At 29.1% G+C, this 20099-nt stretch overlaps 1 protein-coding gene across 3 annotated transcripts; it reads right to left on the bottom strand.

Annotated features, from left to right (window-relative positions):
• Positions 1-3635: 3635 nt before the first annotated feature.
• Positions 3636-20066, bottom strand: LOC112682224 (enoyl-CoA hydratase domain-containing protein 3, mitochondrial). Of its 3 annotated transcripts, XM_025552740.1 has the most exons (10): positions 19825-20066; positions 10844-11080; positions 10427-10778; positions 5804-5974; positions 4992-5127; positions 4400-4581; positions 4165-4325; positions 3976-4090; positions 3819-3908; positions 3636-3758 (listed from the first exon to the last, which is right to left on the bottom strand). In XM_025552740.1, exons 3-10 carry the CDS (start codon positions 10621-10623, stop codon positions 3755-3757), a joined length of 1056 nt encoding a protein of 351 aa, XP_025408525.1. In that variant the 5' UTR covers positions 10624-10778; positions 10844-11080; positions 19825-20066; the 3' UTR covers positions 3636-3754. The 3 variants fall into 3 exon arrangements, with proteins under 3 accessions (XP_025408525.1, XP_025408526.1, XP_025408527.1); XM_025552741.1 differs by lacking the exons at positions 10844-11080; positions 19825-20066 and adding an exon at positions 10130-10295 and having other exon boundaries at positions 10427-10519; XM_025552742.1 differs by lacking the exons at positions 10427-10778; positions 10844-11080; positions 19825-20066 and adding an exon at positions 9311-9413.
• Positions 20067-20099: the final 33 nt, after the last annotated feature.

The following is a 20099-nucleotide window of genomic DNA, read 5'->3' as shown; positions in this document are numbered from 1 at the left end:
CTACATAATGACATACAAAACAAAAACCTAAAATTCCTCTCTCCCCCTAATCCTACATATTGGCCAACCCACCAAAATAGGCAGCCTGATATCTTAGATTTCTTCATAACCAACTTACCAAACCATATCAATCGAAATATCTCCAACCTAAACGATCTTTCATCTGATCAAACTCCAGTATTACTATCTTTAAATGATCACATCACACTTAAAATAACTTATCCTACCCTGACCCCTGGAAAAATCAACTGGCAGATCTTCAGTGAGTCCGTTGAATCCCAAGTCTCTTTTAATATCTCACTTAAAAATCATTCTGATATTGATAACGCAGTACAATATCTAACCGATATTATTAAAAACTCTGCAACAAGAGCCTCGAATACTCACTTCCCCAAAACTAAACAAGATAATCTCCCTCAACACTTATCTCAATTAATAACAGAAAAGCGCCGTGCTCGAGCTAGATGGCAACGCACACACCTTCCAAGTGATAAATCCACCTATAACCGTCTCTCCTGCAACTTGAAAAATCTTCTATACAAATATAATACTGAATCATATCAACACTATATAAATTCACTCACAAATAATAATAAGTCTTTATGGAAAGCAACTAAAAACATACTCAAGGAAAAAAAGTATCACCCCCTTACGCAATCCAAATAACACCTTAGCCATATCCAACTCCGAAAAAGCGAATTTATTTGCAACTCACCTTGCTAACAACTTCTGTTCCCACTCAGACATAAACATTGTACATCACACAAAATGTATTACCGAATCACTAGATACTCCTTGTCCTATGGCTCTTCCAACTAAACACACCTCCCCATCAGAAATTCTTTTTTTAATAAAAAAAAATACAAAATAACAAGTTTCCCGGTCACGAGCTAATCACCAATAAAATCATCAAACATCTACCAAAAAAAGCTATTATACAACTCACTTATATTTTTAACTCTATACTAAGATTATCATACATACCACAAACATGGAAACACTCAATTATAATACTTATCCACAAACCTGATAAACCTCCTGAATTACCTTCTTCGTACAGGCAAATTAGTCTACTTCCGTCCCTTTCTAAAATCCTTGAAAAAATCATACTAAAGAGAATATATCCTATAGTTAACGAAAATAAAATAATTCCAAACACTCAATTTGGTTTTAAAAATAAACACTCCACACTGGACCAAATTCATAGATTAACAGATATCATCTCTTCATCCCTAGAAATTAAAAATCATTGTGAAGGAGTATTTCTTGACGTCGCACAGGCATTCGATCGCGTGTGGACTGAAGGACTCCTTTATAAACTTCGATTTCTTCCAGCTCCCTTGTACCTCACGTTAAAGTCATTCTTATCACAACGCACCTTTGCCGTACGTTGCGATGATGAAACATCCAACATTCATTCTATTAATGCAGGTATACCTCAAGGAAGCATCCTAGCCCCAACGCTCTATAATATATTTACCTCAGACATTCCTCACTCAAATAATACACATCTCGCTACATTTGCAGACGATACTGCCATACTATCCTCCAAACCTGACTCTAATTCTTCAACAAAATCACTCCAAGATCATCTCAACAAACTCCAAATTTGGTTCAAATTATGGAGAATAAAAATTAACGAAGAAAAATCCACCCACGTATCATTTTCTCTCCGATCCATCAATGGCCTTCATTTATCGATAAATAAAAACATAATTCCTCTACATGATAACACTAAATATTTAGGCATCCATTTAGACAAGAACTAAATTGGACCTGCTACATAAAAAACAAACGAAAATCATTAAACCTACATCTTCATTCTTTGAGGCATCTTCTCCGTTCTAATATGCTACTTAATATAAAACTACTAATATACAAACAAATTATACGCCCAGCCATGACATACGGTATTCAAATTTGGGGATCCGCGAAAAAATCTAAAAATATCTCTATCCATCAATCCTTTCAATCAATTAACCTACGAATAATAACAGGAGTACCATGGTACGTTAGTAACCAAACTCTCCATAAAGACCTAAAAATTCTAACACTTCCTGAACTTGCTTCTTGCTATTTTAAAAAATTCCACAGTGACACACAAAACCATCCTAACCCTCTAATATCTTATCTCCATAATCCCTCTAACCCTATTAACCTTCTCTAACTCATTTTAGCACAAACTTTAGTCTCACAATTTTATTTATTATTCTTTTTTTTTTGAAGTGGTGTCAATGGACTCCTTCTTCATGCACGATATTCATGCGTTGTGACATATTGTTCAGACATTTTTACTTATTGTATTATGTATACAGATTGTAATATTTTCTTAATAAAAAAAAAAAAAAAAAAAAAATTTAAACACAAAATGTATTAAATTAGATTGAAAACTCTTGGTCGCTAAAATTTTAGTCTGCCATTTTGAAAGGGCTCGACAACTTAGCCAAATAGAACGAAAAAATGTTTATATTATATATATTATATCTGTATTATTTTGATACACTGTCTATTAAGATTTTTGTTTACAAACCCTATAATTTAATGTTTTGTTTTGTAAGCAAACTAAAAAATTTAACAGCTTCAGGTTTGTTGGTAAACAACACTGGCAAACTTCACCTGGTGCCAATTGTATTGAGGATTTGGACCAAAGTAATTGACTAAGGAATAATATCTGGGTATAATACTAGTAATATAGACTAGTTTAAATATTGAACCATAATGAAAGATAATATAGATGTCAGTTCTTATAAAGTTTTTTTAAAAAAGAAACCAATTTTTCGTTGTTGACATTAAGAAAATGATTTCCTTTCCTTGTTCCTAAATAATTTATAGTTGAATAATTTTTTTATTTTCTAATGATGTCACACTAATAAAGTCGCTGAATTGACTTGAAATATAATAATTGTCAACAATAATATTGACTATTAATATATATATATATATCAATTTTTGTATATAAGTTTAATTGTATAGCTCTTGTAAACTCTCTATATAAAAAACTTTGTTTAAAAAAAAAATAATTCAATGAACAGCCCAAATCGTAGGTAATTATTGACACAGCATTTTGAATCAATTAAGTATTTTTAATTGGTAATTTAATTGGTAATTGGTAATTAGGCTATTATTGATAACATAATTATCAATAAATAAATGTAAAATTATTAAATGTTTACATACTATAAAAAATAACAAAAAAAAAAAACAAATTAACCTCTATTAAGACTTATGATATCAAACAATCACATAATGACTATTTTGGTATTTTTTTTAATAATAGAATACAATGTTAAGTTTTTAATTTCAAGTAAAAATAAAAAATAAAAATGTTAACTAATAGAAATATAGTAAAATATTTTTATATTAATTTAAAATAGCTATTAATTAGAACAAAATTCATTGCATTTGTCAAATCTGGTTGAAACATGATATAGTACATAATAAGTTGTTTCTAATTTAATAGACTAAAAATTGTAAAAACTTAAAAATAGAAAATTTTCTATAATCAAAACAAAATACATTTTTATATTGCAGTTTTTATTTATGAAAATTTAATTTATTAATCTTTATTAATTAATTTACATTAATTTATTCAAATTATTAGTTTGATATAAACTTAAAAAATTTATTTATTTTTTTTTTAAATGGAAATCTACATATTTAAATTACAAAGTGCAATTAATAATTCAAAATGTAACTTTTATCTAATCCATACTCCACAGATATCAGGATAAATCAACTTCTTAGGACAATACAATCACCTAAAAATGTATTTAATAATATTTCAATTATATTCATTAGAAATGTGTTTTAAATATTACCAATTGGGTTTTCTTTTTTCTACAAAAGATTGCAAACCTTCTTTGCAATCATCAAGTTCCAAATTTTCAAGCATCACTTGTTCTCCTTTTCTGGTAATTATTTTTAGATAAAATAAATTGTCTTTAAGTTAACAATCAAAATATATAATATAGTTACTTGTAAGCTAATTTAACATTTTCATCAATTTGTTTGTAAAAAAATGTCTTTCCTAAAGTAATTACTGTTCGACTTTTTTGACCAATTAATGTTGTTAACTTGGAAATTTCATCATCTAAAAAGAATATTAATTGAAAAATACATTTAAAGGTTTGAAAGTAAATTAATAAAATTAATAAATAAACTAACCAAATTCTTCTGGACGAACAATCTTGCTAACAAGACCAGTTCTTAGAGCTTCTTCTGCATTAATAGGTGCTCCAGTAAATAACATATAAGAAGCAGTTTTTTGTGATACAACTCTACTAAGAGGAATTCCTGGAGTAGAACAAAACAAACCAAGGTTTATACTAGAATTAGGGAATTTTATATTATTATAACTTTTGTGAGTATTACCAATTTATAATTGAAATAAATATCTTACCCAGGAGTTGAAAAAAAACTGCGGTTTGTACAAATTGCTATATCAGATGCTGCTACCAATTGACAACCAGATGCTGCAGCTATTCCATCAACACATGCTATAATAGGTATAGGACAATCAATCATTATATTCATAAGTTTTGTAGCCAATGAGAATATATTTTTCTGATTTTCTGGTATTCTCTAGAAAAAATGTTGAAACCGTATTATTCAAAATGCTATAAACTAGGTAACTATGATTAAGCTTCAGATTAAAGTATTGTGTATAAAATATTAGAAGAATGAATACAAACATTTATGAAAATCTTTAGAATTTTGGTGTACAAAATAGCCATAAATGATTTGTACCATTCCTTCATAATTAATAGGTAACACATTATTTTGCAACCAACACAATATCTTATTTTTGATTGTAGTCAAAAACAATTATATTGTTATTTTATTCATTTTATTTTTATTTTATTATTTTATCAATCTTTTTAATTTAATTTTAAATTATTTAATAATAATTTAATTAAAATAGGTACCTCACTAAGAATTAAAATACTGTCATTTTACTATTTAGGTATTTTACCAGAACAAAAGTAACTTACAAGCTCATTAAGGTTATGACCCGCAGAAAATACTGGTCCAGAACCACAAAGTACAATACTTTTTATAGATGAATCATTTCCAGCATTTTGTATTTCTTGAATTAAATTTTGTAGCAGAGCAATAGATAATGTATTTCTATAAAAAAAAATAAAAATATTTTTAATAACAAATATATCTTTCAATCTCAAGTTCCAAAACGATAAAATTATATTTTTCAAATCAGGTAATATTTTCTATCTTTATACCTACTCTTACATTTATGATATTCTAAAATGCATTTTTGAATTTATTTATTAAGTCAAAAAATATAAGACATTTTTAAGTAGGCATTAAAAGCATACAATTAAAATTAAAATTATCAAATATCAGAGAATTGTTTAAAGACTATCATATAATGAATTTTATAAAATTAATTTGCATATAAGAAGTTATTAGTAGGTATTTAAAATTATAGAAGACTAACATACTAAATTATTCTTTTTTATAAATAAATAAAATAATTTACTGATATTTTTGGTGTAATTATAGAGGTGTAGTAATTAACCAAAACATAAAAATTATTTTAAAAATAAATTAATTTAAAAGGGAATTTTTCAGAACAATTTCTTTTATTTTAATTGATAAAATAATAAGAATAATTATTTTTAGTTTTCATTTAAGTAACTATAAAAAAATATAGAGAATAAAATATGAAATAATTATTTATTTAAAACTATAATGCTGTATTTTATTTAATACATTCAACTATAAATAATATTCTAGTAACATACGTGTTTAGTATTATTTACTAGTATATTTTAAATATAGGTACCTAGTTTTTGGATCTGAAAGTGTTATTCTATATGAATTATCAGTCTTGAATGTAGTAATGATACTCGCAGAAGCTGATGAAGATTTATGTCTGCATAATAGCTGTACAACAGGCTTTAACATTTTAAATCTATATGTATAGTAGATGACTGACATTACTTTTATAGTATAACTGTAATATACAATATTTTTTATTAATATAATGTAACACTATTTAAAAAAAAAAAATAAAAAAAAATTATAAAAACAGTTACTTCATATTATAAGTACTTACATTGATTACAATTTAAATAGTATATTAATATTCATCAAAAAAAAAATAATTATAATAAAATAATTATTAATTTTAAATTCAATCGATTTGAGTATTTGACAAGACCTAAGTCTCTATAGAACAGGGATCACCAAATGGAGGCCCGCAGACAAGGAAAAAAGTAAAAACCGATAATAAAATACATTGGTTTTTATCGGCGAAACAGATATACATATTGGCAAGCATATATTAAAGTTTGAAAAGGTGATCGTCTGAAAACAGATAGTTGTTGCCTTAGTAGACTTGTTTGATTTACCGAACAGCTTAGGAACCAAGTCAGTGTATTTGATTTACCATCAAACGTGGCTGTTTTTTAATGTTTTCAATATTAAACGTCATTACGAGACTTAATGTACCTATATAACTTAATATTAAGGATGGGTTCTCCTATATTTCGAACTCTCGAACACCTCGAATTTTAAGAAATTCGAACAGTTCGAAGTTCGAGAAAAATGCAAGTTTGAATTCGAACAATAAAATATAAATTAAAAACTAACAAGTTATATAGTAATTAGAAATAAGTTTTAAATAATATTAATTAATAATTTTACTTCTATTATAATATTAAACTTTTTAGTTTGTCATACCTAGTTAGTTAAAACTCAAATTTTTAAGTTTTAACTTTTAAATGCTTTAATTTTTCAAAGTTCGAAAGATCGAAAGTTCGAAAATAGTTCAAAATACCAACAAGTTCGAGAAAAAAATTATGTTCGAGTTCGGATTCGAGTTTATGAAAACATCAGTTCGACCCATCTCTACTTAAGATATATAATTAGCCAATTTTTTTTTTGTATTTTAATATATTAAAAATATTTGCTTTGAATTTTGATGGCCCCCGAACATTTTAAAAACTCCTAAAGTGGCTCTCTAAAAATATGAAATATGAAAAATATGATGACCCCTGTCATATATGTTATAGAACATTGTCCTACCGTCCTACCAGTCATTGTCATGAAAAGTTTACACAAAATAGTGTAATAATTACTAATAATTATAATAATAATAATAATAATAATAATAATAAATAATTATCTAAGAGCAATTTTTTTTTTTTTATAAGTTTAGCAGATCTATAGACCAATTGTACTTTAGACGGCGTGAAGGGATACCCGGGATTTGAAGGGAGGAAAAATTGGATGTAAGTCGATTGGAATGGTTGAGTGTGTTTTGATGGAGTAGCTTATAGTGATGTGATGCTAGAGTATGTATGTTTTGAATATTGAGGTCTGAGTGAAGGTACTGACGTACCATGGAGCATTAGTGATGAAGCGAAGGCAAATTGATTGAAAGGATTGAAATATTTGATTGTTAGATTTTTTAGTTGTTTCCCAAAGCTGTATTCCGTAGGTCATAGTAGGGCGGACAACTTGTTTATAGATTAAAATTTTGGTACTTTCCTGTTATACGAGACTACCTTGTTTTTTGATCACATCACAATCCTGTTATCTAAGACTACAAAAATGATAATTTTCTGTTATACAAGACTACAGTTATTATCGCGACTACCTCCGTTATCGCGACCGGGATAATGTGGCATAATTTTAAACCTGCCTATTTTAGCGAATTTTAGGGAATTTTTGACCTATCTCAATTCTCAGCTGATATGAACGATATTCATAAGCTGTGATTGTATTTATTATATTATATACCTATCATTACCTTTTTATAAAAGTAGACTATTCTGCAGTAATTTCGCTGTAGTCGTCTCGTCTATCTCGTATTCTCGTTAATTACGTTGGTTGTGTTTTTCTAATTTTTTTTTTAATTAATTAATTAATACGATATGGACATGTGTTCTCTACCTCAAAGTGAAGAGGATGCAGTAAAGCTGCTTCACGAACACGGTATTTTACATACGCAAAGACAATGCAAGAATGGTCATGACGCTAAATTATACTTCGGAAAGTTGATATTTTGGAAGCATAATATTAAAAATTGTCAAAAAAAGATAAGTGTCCGAAATAACTTGGTTTGAGCACAATTGTCTTCCATTTGTTACTGTTTTGCGGTTTATTTTTGCTTGGAGTCAAGAGTTAACTTCAATAAAAGGGTGTGAACAAAATTTGAAAATAAATAAAAATACAGTAATAGATTGGAATAACTATTTGCGAGAAGTTTATGTTCTAAATATTGAGGCAAGGAACCAAGGAAAAATTGTCGAAATACACGAAAGCTTATTTTCCAAGCGCAAAAATAATACATGCAGAATTCTTCCACAACAGTGGATTTTTGGAGGTCTATGTCGTGAAGCTAAGGAATGTTTTTTGGTCCAGGTTCCTGATCGAACCATGTCTACTCTCCTAAATGCAATATTATTAAATATAAAAAAAGGGAACAACAATTTATTCTGATTGTTGGCGGGCATACAACTCTAGTGAACTTGAAAAAGTGGGTTTTAAACATTTTACAGTAAATCACAGCAAAAACTTTGTAGATCAACAAAGTGAAGCACATACTCAAAGTGTAGAACGTCTATGGGGATCAGCTAAATGGCAGAATAAAAAACATCGTGGCACTGCGCGTCATCATCTAAAATCATATTTAGCTGAATTCATGTGGAAGCAAAATGCCAAAGAATGTAAACTCACCGAAATTTTAAAAACAAAAAAATTCATTTTTTTTATTGTATTTTGTATTTAAATTTTTTCTTTATTCAATTTTTTTTCCCACAATACATATTATTAAAAAATATATCAGGAAAGTACCATTTTAGGTAGCCTATGATAACAAGATTGTGATGTGTGGCGAATATCTACAGGTAGCCGCCATAACAGAGGTAGTTTTGATAACAGCCGTAGTCTTATATAACAGGAAAGTATCAACATTTTCGTAAATGAGCAATTCTTATTATATAAAATGTATTATTGAAGAAACATATAATATTTATAGTGGTACCTATATACTACATAAGTACAACAGCAGTTATATATTACAGTATTATATCATAAAGCATAGATATAAAAATAAATACATTTTTATAAGTATAAATATTTTCAATGTTAACTGTACAGATATTTAATACATATTTTTTGAATTGTACGGCTATTAGAATAAAATATTAATATTTAAAAGAATAAAACTTTAATATTTTTAAATTATTAAATAAATTTAAAATAAAATAACTCCTCGTAGGTATATAATATATATGCCTATAGTTGTAAGTTTAAAATGTTTATTATATCAAACTCTAATTACCTGTTTGTGGTGCAATAATTAGATTCAAGTATTTTTAGAAAAAAATGACTGATGAAGTGTTGAATATTTAATGGAAAATAAAATATTCTGATAAAAATCAAAAAATTCATTTTAATCACAGTTCTATAGGAAAAACTTATCATAACTTATTATTTTAATGTTTTATCAAATCATATGTTTGGCATTTTAAAAATTATGTTCCATGATCCTTATAATTTTAGTAATCGCGGGTAATGCAATATGATTCATTTTGTAGCAAGAAGACTATTAAATTTGGATATGTTCATTCTTAAATTAAAAAACATATTGACATTTGGCAAATATTTTAAGATAATTTTAATGATTAAACTGGAAGCAAGAAAATTTGCAATTAATTAATACAGAGGTTCTCAACTAGAACTTGATTTGAAAATTATTGTGAAGTAATTTCAAGTTAAAAATAAAATGAAATAATTTCACATTACCCTAAAAATATTTTATGAAAGATAGTTATATCATGTGTTTAATCGTTTAATGTAATAACAAAGTAGTATACCTACAATTTAACTATTTATTAATATATAATTAATGTTAAAAACCGGACTTATTCTAAGGATTTTTACCTATTGACCAAACACACTGAAAAGTTTGTTTTATAAAATGTATTTGAATTATAATACTTATTCTCTCCCCAAATAAATTGTATACTAATATTTTAGAACTTTGACGTAGTGAAATATTAAAAAAAATACGGATCTTTTCCATTATACGTATACCACTATTTAAATTTAAATTGCATAGATAATTCATACATCAAAGTAGCAAAGATTGTAAACTTACTTAATTATTACTTATTGACAGAGGCGTGTCATAAATGTGTGCGATGTGTGCAAATGCCATTTGAAATGCTTTGCCCCCACACCCCCACCAATCACCATTCATATCTTGCCTTATAATATTACTTCATTATCCGATTACATTTTTTTTCTTCATTATTACCGTCGACCTACCACAAATTTCAAGTAGGGGGTATGACTTATAATAACATAATGTAACAGCATAATAATACATTTATTCATTTATTTTATTATACCTAAATAAATATCAATCAAAATAAAAACAAATTATAGTTCTAACCTTTTATTGGTTTTAGCACACTCAATTAGTATATCCTCAGCTTTAGGCTGATTTGATATTTCTTTTTCAATGTTTATTATTGCCAAACTGAAAAATCGCTCCTGGTCCATCAATGTGCGCATCCAATTTTTAATTCTTCTCATAGTGGAGAAAGAACGCTCACACGTGGCTGAAGTAAAAGGAATTGAAAGAGCCATTTTCAACTAAGTGTACAAATTTGGATAAATTTCAAATTGTATCCCTTCTTTTATTTTATCAAAATCAATCTGTAATTCTATGCTTGATCGAAGGACACAATTTTTACCACCATCATTTCACTTTTCAGAGCATTTAAGTCAATATTGAATAACTCCTAAAAGAAAATAAATTATTTTTATATTAAATTGAATACATCTTATGTTAATAATTTATCCTTACTTTATAATTTTCAATGAAAAAAACGCTATCATCATAATTTAACTTCATAAAATGATCAACTACTGTTGCCATTTTAAGGCTTTCAGTGGAAAATTTTTTTTCATGTTTGTAACAATAGTATTAATTAATTTGAAATCAATTATTCGACAGAGTTTTCATGTGGGCTTATCGCCTATTACTGGCATCGTACGTTTAGTAAAGAGTATCTTATGTAATTATTTATTATGAAGTAGGTACCTAAATATACATTTAGTATAATATACAATCGCAATCATGACGTAATAGCAATAATAAAACAATTTAATAATAATTCCTAAAAATATAGGATCAAACTAATATTAAACATTTAATTCTACAATACCAGTGATAATTTTTATTTTATAATTAATATGGCCGTCTCATAATATATAATATTATATAAATATATAAAAAAAAAAAACTGTACACATTTATAATATTATAACATTTTAAATTTGTAGATTTTTGGGGGGCTAGGGCTGTTCGGGGGGATTAGCCCCCCCAATTTGCTCCTATGGTCCTCGACTTGGGAGGGGCCATTACTGCTTAACGTTCCACAAAAAAAAAAAAAAAAATAAAGATACGTTATTTACGAAAAAATAAAAAAATTGTTTACAATTATAAATGATTCTTATTTTCTCTTTCTGATATCAGTATATAATTTTTATAAAATATATAGATATTGTATTTCTATGATGTACTGAACTTCTGTGACGGTGACAAAGGTCTATTCACACATATCAGTCACGAAACGGATCAGTTCCGGGAAGTCGGGTCAGTCTCAGTTATGGAAAGTAACGTTTCGCTAAATTTATATTGCGTCATCTACACTCATTAGTTTTTTTATTCGAATCCGATCCGTCAGTATCCGTTCAGTCACAGATCCGAGAACTTTTGAATTATCATTAACGATATTTTTTGTTTTAACGGACGAGAATTGTAGGCGAAATGGATGATGAACAACTCATCGAATGTGTTCGACACTATGAAGTGCTGTACGATCTTTCAAATTCAAAATATATGGTCATATATAGTGTCAAGAACTCTTTTTTGCCATATCTCATGCACCCACTTTCGTTTCTTCGGTTTCCTCATCCAAAATGATTGTGATAATAGATAATTCTTCGTCAGTGAAATCTGCCATATTCACAATGTAATTTTAATATTATTAAATTAAATAAAAAATATTTAATACGTTATGTGTAAACGCGTGTTTGGTACAACAAACACAACTGACCCGATTTCTTGGAACTGACCGTTCTCGGCGACTGATATGTGTGAAATACACTTGACTGATCAGTCAAAATCGTCGATGACTTGACTGTCTCTAATCGGATACGTCACCGTCTGATATGTGTGAATAGAATATGTTATTATATTATGCAATCTGTTTCCCGTGGTATTTTGTTATCGCCTTGTCGCTGATAGACCGTCGTATTTTAAGCTCGATTCACACTAGCTTAACCGGTTCGGTCCGGTCACGATCCGATTACGGTCAAGTCAACATCGATAGTAGAGATGTTAAGTTCGTGAAAGAATAGTTCATTTGAACTATTCACTTTGATGAACTATTCTGAACTATTTCAGTACCTATAACTTAATAGTTCACAGTTCAAAAAAAAAATTGGTAGCATTGTATAAATTAAATAGTTCGCGAACTTCTTTATAAATTCTCTGTGGTTCGTTGTTCGAATCCTGTAAATGGTAAATAGATTTTTACAATTAGATAACAAATACTTAATTGTCTATAAGTAGTGTGAACTACTACTAAACTGTGTACTGCTGTATTAAGAGTGATAAAACGAATGGTTCATTTTCAAACAATATCAGTATGATCAATAAAATTAGTGAACTACTTGAAATTATGAATAATTCATTTGAACTATTTACTTGAATGAACTGTGAACTAATGAACTATTCACAGAAATGAACTAAACTTTCCATCTCTAATCGATAGTACGTAATCCAACGGCATCGTACACACTATCGATCACGGTCAGGTCCGATCAAGTCTTGACCGGTCAATGCACGATCCAGACTGCCGCGATCACGAGCTTTTTGATCGAGACCGCCTAGTGTGAAGAGCCAACCGCCGCGCTAATCTCGGTCATATCCATTGTTTTGATTGTTTTTTGAACACTTTTGTACACTTTGTGGCAACGTGTAGATATAACTTGACCGATTGTGACCGGTAGTGAGAACTGTACATCATAATCCTTGACCGTGACCGTTAAAATTCTGTTCACCGATCGGTTAATTTTAAACGAGACACGATAACACGAAAGGACTGAGAGCAAATGTGAACACTGAACACATGGTTTACGCACTATCGTTAATATAGTATAAATTAAATAATCACAGATATAATTAATTGATTAATATATATATATATAAACTAACTATGAACATTAGGATATTAAACTATAATAATAATAATAATTCATCATAATTATCTAATGTTCATGATTTTCTTGAAACTAATAATAATTATATTGTCTACAACTGTCTATGTTTATTATTAACTTCTATTGATAACGGACTGATGGAATACTAAGAAATACTAAGAATCCAATATGGACTTACGGCTCAAGCATTAAAAGAAAAATAAGAAAAGTGAAATGAATAAAAAAAAAAGTTCTGGGGGGGATATATCGGCTGCATACTAATTGCGTCCCAAAAATACCAACGAAAAAAGGTTTAATCCGAATTGCGGACAGAGTTTATTTTGGGTACAGACGAGTTGCGACCCGGGTTTTCTAACTCTAGATAATTTAATCTTGACTGATAAAATATAATCCAGTAAAACGTAGATATCAATAAATATATTTTAGTCTCCGCTTTACTACTGCTAAGAACGTTCTGTCGCTTTTCTGTGCTGTTCTATTTTAATTTATTTATAATGTCGAATGTTGAGATTTGGAGTGAAATGTTAAGTGAAAAAAATCGTAGTATATATGTAATCGATGGATATAAATTTCGTTTCCATAAAAATTTAAAAAATGATATTGATCGATATTGCTGTACTAAAAAGACTTGTAAAGCATATATTCATTTAAATAATAACGTAATTATTAAAAAAGTTTTAAATCACGAAAACCACGAAAAAGATGTGTGTTGAAACATTAAATAGGCAGACTATAAGTAATCAAATGAAACGTAAAGCTGTTGATGATATTAATGAGAAGTCATGTAAAATTATTCATAGCCACCTTACACAAGACATAAACACTTTGACAACATACGATTTAACATTAATAAGAAAAAATATTCACCATGCTCGATCATATATTAGCCAAAGTTACCTGTGGACTTGAATGAATTACACATCTCTCTCATTAATATGAGTCATTTATTAATTACAAATCGTAACGAAAATTTTTTACTTGTAAATGACAACACATCAAACATTTTATTATTTTCTACTGAAACTTAAAATTTTTGAGTAAAGTTGATACAATTTTTGTAGATGGGACCTTTAAAAGTTGTCCGAAATTATTTACCCAAATGTTTATAGTTCATGGTTTACAAAATGGTTATTATTTACCACTCTTATTTTTATACTTCCCAATAAAGAAATTAAAACATATGAAAAGGAGTTTTATGCACATCATATCTGAATGTAGCAAACTCAACATAACATTTTCACCAAAAACAGTTTTTGCTGATTTTGAAATGGCGATTCATTTAGCTCTATTAAAAGTTTGGCCTTTTATTAGTTTAAAAGGATGCCGATTTCACTTAGCCCAAAGCTAGTGACGAAAAATACAGACAATTGGCTAAATAGTGAGTATAAAAAAAATACCGAAATCGGTAAATTTTTAAAATACTCTTTTGGTTTACCGTTTTTAAATTCGAATGATGTGAGTGACTTTTTTACAGATTACATAATGGTTAGTCAACCAAGAAATGAAAAAGTAGAAATATTTGTTGATTATATATTGGAAACATACATTTCAAACGAGTCCAATTTCCCCCCTTTTTTATGGCAGAATACTCGGCGTCTACTATGCGCACTACTAATAGTTGTGAAGCTTTTCATTCGAAATTCAACGCTTTGTTCTACAGTGCTCATCCTAATATTTGTATATTCATCGATGTTCTGAAAAATGTACAGAAGGATACCTATATAAAATTAAGAAGCACTCACTTAAATACTCGCAGAACAAATATAATTGAAAAAGAAACATTTATTAAAAATACTATGAAACGGTTAGAAGAAAACCAAATTGACAATATTGAATTTATACAAATACTATCATACAAGTTTTTTACTTGTGCCATAATACCTAAGAATTTTACTAAATTATACTAACATTTTTAACTTCAATAAATATCATAAACGTATTTATCAGTGCTGTAATTTTTTAATAAAAAAAAAACATTTTAATATCAGATTTTAAAGTTAAAAAAACTTTTTAACCTTTAGAAATATCATATATGTTTTTACCGGTGCCAAAATGTTTAAATAAAAACAAAACATCATTTTTAACCTACCTGCAGTATCTACTGATGCTGCAGACAGTCCTAATTCTGTATAAAAACACGAAGGAAAATGAAGCTTTTTAAATTTAAATTTACATATATAAATTAATTTAATTTTAAATTTCGGGCCGCAATTCGTATGCAGCCCAAAAAAAAAAACTCGAGCCGCAATTCGGAAGAAATTTTTACCACGGGACGCAATTAGTAGCCACCGGATATATCACCCAGATAACCCCTCGTAAATACGCCACTGATTACAGATATTAGATATACATATTAATTAATTAAAATAAAAGTTTTAGTTTGTACGTATTATGTATAATACTTAATATTTATAACTAACACCCCCCTTCAGAAAATCCTAGCTACGCCACTGGATTTGCATAAGATTTTATAATTTTAGAATAAAAGTTCTTACTTTAAATTTGAATTTATATATCTATACCTACATTAATTAAAATAAAAAAATGAAGGGGGGCCTTTTTTTAATTTTGCACACAAGCCCATCTTTGGGATAAACCGCCATTACTTATCAGGTACTAGCAAGGGCGCCTACAGATGAAAATTCAGGGGGTGGGACAGCATAAGAATGTAGATTATGATAAACACAATCCAATTAAAAATTAAAATAACAAATAATACCGAACAGATTCAATATTAGTATGTTAGGTAAACAGTATAATAATATATAATGAATCGAAAACAATTAGAATAAAGAGATATAGATTGCGTATACAATTAAAATTATTATAATATTGCTAATGAGGTGATAGAGAATGGACATGGAATAAATTGTTCGTTTAAAATAGCTGTAAGAAGCGTAATTAGAGGATTAATTAATGAGGAAAGTACAGAAATAAATTTAGCCAATGACTTATCGCTAGTGTGGCTATTAGGTAATGGGATAGTGTTGGAATCGGCAACGGTGGCGAAAGAAACTTTGGGAAGGTGAGGAGGGGGAATTTTAGGTTGATGAGACGAGAGTACAGTATTCGGATTTTGTGGTTTTGAATGAAAAGATTTGCTGCGTTTGAGAAGTGCTTTAAATGATGGGCAACCTCTGTAGTTGGATGTGCAAAGAGCGCATTTAGCTGGACTGTCTTTATCCTTAGTGCCAAGTGCCTGTGGAGTAGTCGCCCCCACACTTGACGCAACGTGGAAGATGATGGCAATAGTTTGCTGTGTGACCATAGTTCTGGTAGTTTATACATAGGGGTGGATCACTGTTAGTCCTATAGGGTAGTTCAACTTTGATTTTGGTATGCAAAATTGAGGACAAATTTAGAATATCTTTGTTGTTGGTGTTGGGTTTTAGTTCCACGAGAAATAGCGGGCACAGATTGCCGTTTTTGATAACGTTTGTGATTCGTCTGGTGGAGTAACCCAATTCTGAGAGTGCGTCAGAAATATTTAAGATGAGTCTTGAGTGATGAAGATTTCTTATTATGACCTTATATGATCGATATATTGGGGGCATGAAGATGTGAAAACAGGAATCGGTTTCCATTAAATGCTTTACTAGATATTGCATTAAACAGAAGACGGACCATGAGGGCGAATGATTAAAAATGAAGACGTAGACTTACAGGTAAACCCGTCTGGGTCGGTAATTTGTACCAACGCATTTTTGAAAGCGGAGTAGGTAGTTGATTATGTTTTTAATATATATTGGCGGAGCCCTGGAGTTGTCCTGCTGAATGTTAATAGTAATAGAATCGTCGATTATATTTGAAGTAACACAAGAGGTGTCGAGATTGATTTCGTTATCCTCTTCATTCGCCAAGACAGCGAATTTATTTGACGAGACGAAGGATCTAGATTTTTTATGTTCTGTTTGGATTGGTGATGGCAGCGACCGTTTAGGTTTGGACATTTTAAGAGAGGTGTTAACCATAAAAATAATGGGCCTAACACCTTATTAGTAAATATAAATAAATAAATTGCGTATATGTCAGGTAACTGGGTGCCGAATTAATAAAAAGATTGGGAACCTTTGGATTAATATTTGATAGAAATGTATAAGAACTTATACCATATAAGTATTAAAGTATGTAATAGGTATAAAAATAGGTATACATATTTAAGTATTATTTGGTATATAATTAAACTACAGGGTCCGGCAAAAAAACCTCCCATATTTCAAAAAGTAATTGCAAATTAATAAACAAAGATACAGAACAAATTCTTTTATTTTTGAATTACACATAATATGCCACTTTACATTAAATACAATTATTACTTTGTTTTGAACATAACTTCTGTCAATACCGATCCGAATTAACCGTTACTTATAGTCCATTTTCTTCAAAAAAATACGGACCTAACACACCAAAATCAGATACTGCACACCAAACTGTCACATATGGGCTGTGAAGTGGCCGTTGATGAAGTTCTTGAGGATTTTCTACTGCCCAGTAGCGGTAATTTTGTTTATTAACAATACCATAAAAGTGGAAATGGGCCTCATCTGACGAAATCAAAATATTACCAGCTGGAATATTCTGAAGAATGTCTTCACACACCGCTCTACGAGTTTCAAAATCTCTCTCACTTAGTGCTTTAGTAATCATCATTTTGTATGGGTGCATATGAAGATCTCTGTGCAAGATTCTTCTTACACTCCTATCAGAAAGTCCCAGGGAAGCTGCATGTTTAACTGCTGAACGCCTTGGAAATTTCTGGATGGACGCCCTCACACGTGCGACATTTTCCGGTGTTGTTATGGTCAAAGGTCGGCCAGGTGGTTTTTTCTTCAGTGCAGAACCCGTTGCTCTAAAGTTGGACACCTAAACGAGCATTTTTCTATCCCGAACAGAATCATGTCGGCCAAGTTTGAACCGGATGCAAAATGCTCGCTGAGTAGAAATCGTAGAATCACCATTATGGATATACTCCTCTACAACAAAAGCACGATGTTAACCAGTCTACGCCATTACGCCTACTAAAAATGGCACGTACACCGCTATCGATCGATACCTCCTTCATAGTTGTACCAACACCACAACTCACACAGCGTAAGCTCTAAATACGGGAGGTTTTTTTTCCGGACCCTGTATAAAACTATTTAACTTAATAATACTTGTATGAATAGGCTTATATATGATCAGTTCATTTATCAATTGATACTAAAATGTATTTAATTATCATTAAAAATTTGTTTTAATTGGTTATATAATTTTAAACACGTAATTTATTAACCAATAAACAAATTATAAAATTAAAAACCAAACAATTTGTGATACTGAATTAAAAAATGTTCCGAAAAAATAGTAGAAGGCAGGATTCATAAAGAAATATTCGGAAAACTAAGTATTTGCAATGTACCAAAAAGGATACAAAAAATTGAACTCAATACACAATAAAAATAATTTTTTAATGTTTAAGGATAAAAATAAAAAATGTAAGTAGTAGCTAAGTATTCTATAGTGGTTTGAATTTGTGTGATATTGTAAAACTTATTTGTTGAATATTTAAAAAAAATTGACGCAAGCATAAAAGTTTACAAAAATATCAAGCTTAACTATAGTGGACTAGTAAAATTTATATCAAGGTGTAGAAATGGCTGAACATCAAAACCGTAAGAAATGACCCAGGCATTGTTGTGCAAGTATATGAATCTTTGTTTTAATTATATATTATTATTAATTAAATAATTGAACAGTATATACTCCGATAAATGTCGTACCTACTTAATTTTAAATTATTATGAATAAATCCATAAGATTGTAAATATTTTGGAAAATGTCTACCCAATAACTGGTGCCAAAATACTAACAAAAAACATTTCAAACATAAATATAGATAGGTAACATTAAATTACGTTGAGCCACCAGCATATTAGAAAGAATGTACCTAATTATTAAAATCATGTAATCATTAAAATTGTTACTCATTGCAGTGCAAAGTTTATACCACAAAACAAATTATAATACAGTAAATTTCATCTGAAATTAATCATGATTTAGCCTAGCGTTTCCCAAAGTGTGTTCCGCGGAACCTTAGGGTTCCGTGGGACAATGCTAAGGGTTCCGCCGGATGCATATAATTATCGAGAAACTTATTTTATATTATACTCGGAAAAAATATTATTTTATAATATTTAAAAAAAATTGTGTTTTAAACTAATTTTAATAAAAAATGATCATTAACAATATTAATGGTATCATTAAAAACATTTTTTAGATTATTAGTTTTTTTTTTTTTTAGAAATTTTAGAATTGGAATTAGAAAGGCATTAGGGTTCCGCGAAACACAAACTATTTTTTTAAGGGTTCCGTGATTGTAAAAGTTTGGGAACCGCTGAATTTCAGCTAATAGTGGTCGTAGTTGTGACACACAAATTACAAATCACTTCAATTTTATTATAAATTAACCGGAACCGATATACCTAATTTATGATCATGAGTAATTTCTTGCTACTAAAACGAATATTACGAGTATCTAACAACACACAATATGATATTCATATAAACAATACTAACCGTGGTTTACTATACTTATGTACGTATATACTTAATCGTAATACCTATGATATAAGAAAAAATACGAGTGAAGTTATATGGTTAATACTTATACCATCGATAGACCACTGAAGAAGTAAAAAATGAAATAACAAGATAATAGAAAGAGTACTGAACTTTTGTTTCGTGATTACTGATATTATATTCCATTATACCGAAATACTAGAATTCACTGTAGTTATACTCATCGAGAAGTTTACGTTCGGCAACCTTCGTCACATTGTCCGGGTGTCTTA

Source organism: Sipha flava, unplaced genomic scaffold (genome assembly GCF_003268045.1).
Source record: "Sipha flava isolate LNK unplaced genomic scaffold, YSA_version1 200_pilon_pilon, whole genome shotgun sequence".
NCBI lineage: Eukaryota > Metazoa > Arthropoda > Insecta > Hemiptera > Aphididae > Sipha > Sipha flava.
This window is presented reverse-complemented; position numbering and strand designations above follow the sequence as displayed.